General features: G+C 38.7%; 1 protein-coding gene across 3 annotated transcripts in view; it reads left to right on the forward strand.

Moving 5' to 3' along the window:
• The window catches only part of RALA (RAS like proto-oncogene A), a 95,422-nt gene extending 87,169 nt beyond the window's left edge, over nucleotides 1–8,253 (forward strand). For all 3 annotated transcript variants that reach the window (XM_045828500.1, XM_045828501.1, XM_045828499.1), the window contains 2 exons: nucleotides 3,343–3,517; nucleotides 8,068–8,253. In XM_045828500.1, the coding sequence (XP_045684456.1) occupies nucleotides 3,343–3,517; nucleotides 8,068–8,190 (298 nt within the window). In that variant the 3' untranslated portion in view covers nucleotides 8,191–8,253. The remainder of the gene's footprint in view (nucleotides 1–3,342; nucleotides 3,518–8,067) is intronic.
• Nucleotides 8,254–8,657: the final 404 nt, after the last annotated feature.

Genomic DNA, 8,657 nt, shown 5'->3' on the forward strand with positions numbered 1-8,657 from the left:
GAAGAAACTGAAGCACATAAAGGTTTAACGACTTGCTGCTGGTCATACATTTAGGGATGGCAAAGCAGTTAAATTAAGCCCGAGAGGTCTGCCTCCATATTCTTGATTTTAACAACTCTGCAGTGCTGGCTCCCATTAAACGAGTGGTTGGTCTTCTGTAATACCACACAGCCTTTCTATTTCATGCTGTTAAAATGGAATATGGCAAGTTTCCTTTTTGACATACAGCCCTTTTCACTACCGTGTATTTTTTTAATGTATTAAACATTTTTATGTAGGGCATTGTTTTTAAACTATATAATTAAAGTATTCTATGCAATCATATTATAATATCACTAGTTACTTTGTTGATATAATTCTCAGTTGAAAAAACAAATTGAAAACATTTTTACAAAAAGGTAAAATTTTCTTTATATGATCAACTTTCTTCTTTCACCTCTCTTTTACCTCATCTTCTCCCACAGGTTTGCTCTGATGACTATAAATATATAAAAAGGTTTCCCTCTGCCCATTTGTAACTTTGCCATGCAGGGGAAATGTCCTGTAATGTGGAGACCCTTACCATAATGCCCAGTTGGATACCTTGGTGTTCATTCCATATCAGAGGTAGGGGTCTCTTGTGAAATGGTTTTTGGGAACTAAACCTTGAAAAGGGTTTGTTTCCTTAGGTATTCCATTATGGGGAGACCCCATAATATTTAGTGTAGAAGTTGTATGTGTGCTCTGGAGTTAAATTTCTCAGATTCAAATCTTAGTTTTACTTAACTGTAACTCTGAACAAGTTACATAATTTCTCTGTGCCTCATTTTTCTTATGTGTAGTAGGATGACAGACAATACTAGCTAGTACTAATTTCATGGGTTTAGGGTAAGGATTAAATGAGATAACGAGTGTAAATCTTAAAACATTTAAGGCACCTGCTACATTGTGAGTACTCAAAATTGTTAGCAGCAGTGGAGGAGGTAGTGGTGGTTTTCAGTAGCTGCTAAGAGGCACAAAATACACTAATTTGAAAATAAACCCTGATGAAGATTTATACTCAGTCTCAAACACCATGGTTAGATTCCTGTGAAGTCAGGCATACTTTGCTGATCTGCCATTCTAATAATCCACTTAATTTTCTCAGTCTAAAGTATTTCTGTCTCTGTAGTTTTCAACATCTTTTAATTTCAAAGGAGAGGCATCTGTAAAATAGTAAACCTAAATCTTACAAATTTATTTTGTTTGTTGATTTGACAAGAAAACATCGTTATCTAATGCATTAATAATAATCAGAACAGCTAACATTTGTTGAATATTTACTGTGTGCTAGGCACAATTCTAAGCAGTTTATGTTTAATCGTCACAGCAGTTGTATAAAGAAGGTATTGTAGTTACATTATACAGATCAGGAAACAGGCAAAAAAGACTTTGCTCGGAGTCACATGACTAAAAAGGGCGGAGCAATGAGACCTTTAAAACTGGTGACACATTCACGGCATTAAACTTATCTACATGCAAAATCTATACTCAAGAGCTGACTTCCAGATATTTCCGGCATGTGTGGGGCTTTAAAGACATTTAGTTGGTGTTACAGGGTGCAGCCAAGAGGGGGGACCCCAAGTGGGCATTTGAAATGGGGTCCAGAACTTAAGGTGTCCAGGAGATTTTAAGATGTCTCCACACCCCCCCCCCAGGGTGTGGGTTGGGGGAAGGGACAAATGGCACAGGGCCATTGAGAGCTGTTTTGCATAGCAACAGCCTTGCAGCTACCCTCTGGAGTGGTCATTTAACATATCTATAGCCTTTGGCTGGTTGTATAGATATGTTAAATAGCTGTGATCATCTCTAAGCCAGGGGAATGGAAGTAACTTCCCCACCAAGACGTGACTGGGGGCAGATCCCCCAAGCTACAGCGCCTCCGTGGGAGCTCAGAGAAGATTGGCTCCAGGACATGGGGCCACACCTGCCCAGACTCATGATGGCAGCCCAGTAAAGCTGGAAGGATATGAATTCTGGCAAGTGAAGCCGAGTGTGGGAGGAGTCGGAAATGAGGCTGCAGAGGAAGATTGGCCGTGGGGATTTAAAACCCAGACTTGGCGGCCATTAGTGGAGAGAACCGTGCTGCTTGAGGAGGGAGAACTATGCGTCTTTAGCAGAGTGGAGACTCCCGCATCCCAGAGAGAGAGAACCACGCGGCTTTGGAGGAGTGGGGACTCTCCCCTTCCCGCAGCCCTGAGAAGGGGAACCACGCGGCTTTGACTGAGTGGAGACTCCTGCATCCCAGAGAGAACCGTGCTGCTTTAGGAGAGAGAACCACGCGGCTTTGGCAGAGTGGGGACTCTCCCCTTCCCGCAGCCCTGAGAGGGAGAACCACGAGGCCTGGACAGAGTGGGGACCCCCACAGCTTTAGAAGGGGAACCACCACCTGGTTTTAGCAGAGATCCCGGCGACTCAGCCGAGGGTGCCGGGAACCCAGGGAGGTCTCCCAGTCGAGATGGAATGCTAACTGGGAAGAACCAGAGGACTGTCTGAGCCATGGACTTCTATTTCCTTTCCTGAGATACGGTACTCTGGACTGGGCAAAGGGGGAAGGAAGGAAGGACTGTGACTGTGTTTGTGGGTGTTTTAAGGGACTTTAGGATTTTTGATAAAGACATTAGGTCACTACTTTAAGTTAGTATAGTATTAAATAAACATTTCCTTTCCTTTTCACGAATCTCTAGCATTGAGAGATGTCTTTCCTCTGGCGGCAGACATAACGGACCCGGGGCCTTCTTTCAATAATAGTATATTGTCTCAGGCCCCCCTTGTTCTGTTCTGTAACAGTTGCTCTTTGATATGATGCAATAAGAATGGCACTCTCTCCATTTGTTTCCTCCTAAAAATCCCATGGCCCCAGCTTAATCATGAGAAAACATCAGACAGATCCCAAATGAGATATTTTTCTACAAATTACCTGACTGGCACTCCTCAAAACTGTCAAGGCCATCAAAAACAAGAAAAGACTGAGAACTGCTGTAGCTAAATGGAATCTGAGGAGATAGGATGACTAAGTGACATGTATCCTAGATAGGATTCTGAAAAGCGTTTTAGGGGGAAGTTGCATTTGATACTTTTATTTTGTACCTCATCTGCCACATTTTATACTGTCTTCCTTGGAGTATTTTTTCTTCAGTGAAGTGAATGTGTAACTCAGATGATTAATAAGGAAGAAGTGCTGTCCATTTCCTACTATGTGATAAATGAGCTGATTGTTATTATATAGAAACAAATAAGTGCCAAATACCAGATGGTATTTGTTTAGTGATTTTAACATGCAGAGATAATGTTAATGTTTCCTTATCATTTTCTCTTATCCAGGGAGCAGATTTTAAGAGTAAAAGAAGATGAGAATGTTCCATTTCTGCTGGTTGGTAACAAATCAGATTTAGAAGATAAAAGGCAGGTTTCTGTAGAAGAGGCAAAAACCAGAGCTGATCAGTGGAATGTTAACTATGTGGAAACATCTGCTAAAACACGTGCTAATGTTGACAAGGTAAATGTGGCTCACCTTACTATCACGTTAAAAATAGGCTGATTTGCTTTAACTAGGCTGGCTCCATTTTGTTGAGAGATTCTGAGACTTTCAAATAACAATTTAATATGTGTTGATTTTTATCAGCCCTGAATGCTCGAGTGCAACACGTTAGGAATTTCTTACTTCACTTTGTCCCTTGGTTTCACAAAAGGCATTACAACATGAGACACTTGTAGCAAAAATCTACTTTTGTTTAAGTGCTGATAGAATTCCTGACCTGAATTCTTGCTTATTTTCTTTCCTCCTTATCTTGATTGGCTGAATGATTTAGAAGGAAGGACTTGTGCAAGTCCTCAGAGCTGACACCTCCCCAGCCCCATTTTAAAGTGAAGATGCTTCCCAAGATGAAGGAGCCTAGATTAAAAGATTTTTAAATCTCTCTACAACTCCACTCCCCACCCTCAACCTCAGTTTTTCCCTGAGTGGAAAAGGAAACCATCTACCCTCTTTCCTTAGGTTCCCACTTTGTTCAGATTGGCCTTTCCTGGGGACCAGGAGAGGAACACCATTACCTCATTCCCAGGAGCCTTCCCAGGGGCATTTCATCCTGCTGCCAGAGACTATCTTCAGTATTTAGGAAGCACTGCCTGTTGGGCTGAGGCAGCACAGGTGCTTAGAGACCTGGGAGGGTTGGGTTTCTTTATCAGTCTCCAACTGTCTAGGCCCCAACTGAGTGCCTACAAAGCTTGATAAACCAATTCCTAGGTCTTGTCCCACAGGTTTTGACTCATCTGGTCTGGAGTGGGACCTGAGAATTTGCATGCTTCTTATCTCACTTGTTATCTTCACAGACTGTGGGCCTGTGAAGCTTGCTGACAGCACTGTTCTAGGTGGCCTCAGGTTTTAGTGAACTCATGTGCTTGTGCTTATAGACTCACAGCCCTGATCCAGAAGTCATTAGTTAAAAATACTAGACATTCTTTTATTTACTGAAGGTCTTAAAACTGTCATTGCTATCCTAAACTGATGAAATTGTTTTGACATATTAGACTAGATGGATTTAATTAATATGTTAGAACATTTCACCCCAAAGCAACTAAACAAACAGTCTAAGTGCACAAAAAACACTTTGTAGGATAGACCACATGCTAAGCCACAAAACAAGTCTCAGCTAAGTCAAGAAGATTGAGATTATATCAAGCATTCTCTCCCACCACAATGGTATGGATCTAGAATTCAATTACAAGAAGAAAACTAAAAAACACACAAACATGTGGAGGCTAATTAACATGCTATTAGACAATGAATGGATCAACAACAAGGTCAAGGGACAAATCAAAAATACCTTGAGACAAATGAAAATTAAAACACAGCAACCCAAAATCTATGGGACATAGCCAGAGCATTTCTGAGAGGGAATTTTTCTAGTCACATCATTAGATTGCTATGGTCCAAGATATCTGTACAAAGTAAATGTTACAAAATTTCTACTTAGTATGCCAGTTTTCTCTAAAGTTATGGCAGATATTTTTTAAAGTATTAATGAAAATATGTTTTAAGGTTGTATGTTTGGGGTTTTGAAAGGTAACGAACATTATCATAACATTAGCATGTATAATATCCTCGTATACTTTGTTTCCTCCTAACTGATGTCTTGAGCAGGTTGTAGAACAGACTATAAACAATACTGGAACTAAAGGGAGTAGGGAGGACGGGAGAACAGTAACTGTCCAAGCTATGAAACTGTCCTTCTAGCAGTCCTTGCAGTGTCATCTGCTAGTACCAGAGGCCCTTGGAAGGGTATGGTGGTGAGCATTATCAGAGCCCTTATGGGACAGTAAGAAAAAAACAACCCAGTGGAAGAATGGTCAAAACCATTAAACAAGTGTGTCACAAAATATAAATGCAAATTACTTTTACGCATGAAAAGAGGCTTGCTTGTCTTATAAAAAAGGAAGTACAATTTTAAAATATGACTTTTTTTACTTGTCACATTAGAAAAAAGCAATGGGTTGCTAATATACTGTTGGATAGAGTATAGAAAAATAGAAACACTCGTGTTTGTGGAAGGGCAATTTGGCTGTCCTCTATCAGAATTATGACCTTAACAATTTGAATTCTAAAATTTTATTATACAGAAAATTTGCACATAAATGTATGCTCATTGGTAGTCATTGAAGCATTATCTGTAGAAGCAAAAGATGATAAATCTAGTTTCGTATAATGGACTGATTTAAATTACGTTGTGTCCTTATAATTAGGTACTATACAACTCTTTAAAAGAAGTAAAGGTAGACCTAAATGTGCTGATACGAAAAAATCTTTAACATAAAGTAAAGAAAAAAGCAAAGTGCAGAACAGTGTTTATAGTTTGCTGCCATCTGTGTTTTTAAATACTCATCACACATACATGCAGATGTATGTGTTAGGGGGATATGTAAGAATCTAGTACCTGTGGTTGCCAGAGAATTGTCACATGTATATGCTTTTTTCACTGTAAATACCCTTTTGAACTTCTGTGTTTGATTTTTTGCCATATGTACATATTACTTTTTAAAAGAGAAAAGTTAAAGATATGTCTATTTTACTTATAAATGGCTGTGTAATAAAATACACTCCAAAAACTTGATGAGTGAGACAGTTTATTATGCTTACATAGTCTGTGGGCCATGAATTTGGACAGGACACAATGGGTATGGCTTGTCTCAGCTCCACAGTGTCTGGTGCCTCAGCTGAAAAGCTTCAAGTTCTGGGGACTGGAAGTTTCCAAACTTTGGTTTTAAAAGCTTGTTCACTCATGTCTGGCTAAGCTAGTAGATGCTGGCTGTTGTGCAGGGTTACCTCTGTTCCTCTCCATGTGATCTTTTTGTGTGTGTTTTTAGGCTTTCTCAACAACAGGGTAGCAAAGTGCCTGCCAAGGGCAACTGTCACAAGTGAATAAGAGCCAGGCAGAAAACACATCACCTTTTATGACCTACCTTCATTTCCACCTCATTCCATTGGTAGGGGTAGTCACAGATTTCCACCCAGGTTCAGGAAGAAGGAGAATAGACTCCACCTCTTGTTGGAGAGTGGAGGGATTCAGGAAAAGCTCACAGAAAGTATTGTTGTGGCCAGTTTTAGAAAATACAGTCTTCAGGTCACCTCTCCAAAGCAGAATTACATTAAATGAGGCTACTTCTAAACTGAGGTAGAAGTTTGTACTGAAAACCATAATTTTATGTACTGCTACAATCTGAAGAGTAGCTATCAGATAAAGCACTTCAGTGGCTAATTAAAAATAACCTGCTGCTACTATTCAATTTCTAGAATTAGGTTATGGTTTTTTGGTTTTGTTTTGTTTTGTTTTTGCCAAGGAAGTAGTGTTACAAGGGCTAGTATTCATTATTGCTTACAAGAACCAGGCACTATGGCAAGAGCTAACCATTTTATCTTAAACCCTATGAGGTATAAATACTGTTCTCATGCTCACTTTTTAGATGAGGAAATTGAAGTGTGGAGAGAGTACCTGCCTGACTCAAGGTCACAGCGCTCGGAGTGGCCAACTCTGGTGCCCATGTTTTTTCCTCACTATTTTACTCAAAATAGTGAATTGGTATATCCTATACTGTATGTCATCCACTACTATAAGCCTGATAACAGATTTTCTGGGGTAGTGTCAATATTGTTGTCTCCTTCTGTTAAATAGGAAAGTATCATGTTTTGCTGCAGAAAGCAGATAGATATTAGCTCCCTACAAGATGGCCATCCTCACCCGAATTCCAAATAGACAATTAGGTAGATGCTTCAAAGAGGCAGATTTTAAATCCACCCTGTGAAAAGTTCATTTTTTTGTTGCTTTTTTTAACTGTACATTTACACATGCTTACAGTGTAAAGAATAATTTATAATATGGAGGGAAAAGTGGGTCACTCTTCACCCAGATTCCACTCCCCTCCCCTCCCTGTAGGTAACCACTACATAGGTAGTGGGTAACAGGGTAACCACTAATATGTATATCTTCCCAGACAGTTGCCTGCATTTATAGGTAGGCATACAGAATCTAAGGGAGAGTTTGTGTTTGCTTGTTTTTCCCCTATATAAATAGTATTTTCACAGTATGTAGTATATAAATGTGTAGTGTATTTATATAGTATTTCTGTGTATGTAGATTGACAATTTCTGTGGTTTGCTTTTGAAGTTGTACAACAAAAAGTTCTTGTAGTTTATTCCATGTCACTCCATATAGATGCACCATGGTCTTTTTAAAATCTGCAAAGTGTTCCATAATTAGGCTTTTTCATAATTCAAATGTAATCCATTGAGTTTTATCTTTGGAACTGTCATCATTTGTAGTGCTCTTTAAAGTTTTATCTTAGAAATTATAATGGAAAGATCAGGTTATATTATGTGAACAAAAAATTTCCCAATTTTCTCACTATACTTAGAAGAGTAGACTTCAGTTTTATTGTTTCCTCTCTCTATATTCCTCAAACAAGAGCTCTTAAATATTTATTCTTATATTATGTCCAAAGTTTACTGCTGTGATTTCGAGAAGTACCAAGCTTACCCTTTTTTCTTCTCTCTAGGTATTTTTTGATTTAATGAGGGAAATTCGAGCCAGAAAGATGGAAGATAGCAAAGAAAAAAATGGAAAAAAGAAGAGGAAAAGTTTAGCCAAGAGAATCAGAGAAAGATGCTGCATTTTATAATCAAAGCCTAAACTCCTTTCTTATCTTGACCATACTAATAAACATAATTTATAAGCATTGCCATTGAAGGCTCAGTTGACTGAAATTACTTTAACATTTTGGAAATTGTGTATCACTAAAAGCATGAATTGGAACTGCACTGAAAGTCAGATTCACTCAAAACAGAAATTAATGTGGCTTCACCAGGAAGCAAAGTTCAACTTATTCATAATTGCCTACATTATCACAGTTCTGAATGTAATATATGAGCTTGTGTTTTGAGGGCAGTCTTTCTTAAATTGTTCAAGGGGTGCGCTGGGAAAGGAGAATGGGAGGAAAGGCTATTTTATATCATTTTAAAATATCTTGGTCTTCTACTGCCTTGAAAATGACAATTGTGAACATGATAGTTGTTAAACTATATCACTTTTTTAACCATTATTATGCAAAATATAAAAGAAAAGTTATTGGCATGATTATTGCATATA

The sequence above is a fragment of the Phyllostomus hastatus genome, unplaced genomic scaffold (assembly GCF_019186645.2).
Source record: "Phyllostomus hastatus isolate PE091 unplaced genomic scaffold, TTU_PhHast_1.1 phas_scaffold_78, whole genome shotgun sequence".
Classification (NCBI taxonomy): domain Eukaryota; kingdom Metazoa; phylum Chordata; class Mammalia; order Chiroptera; family Phyllostomidae; genus Phyllostomus; species Phyllostomus hastatus.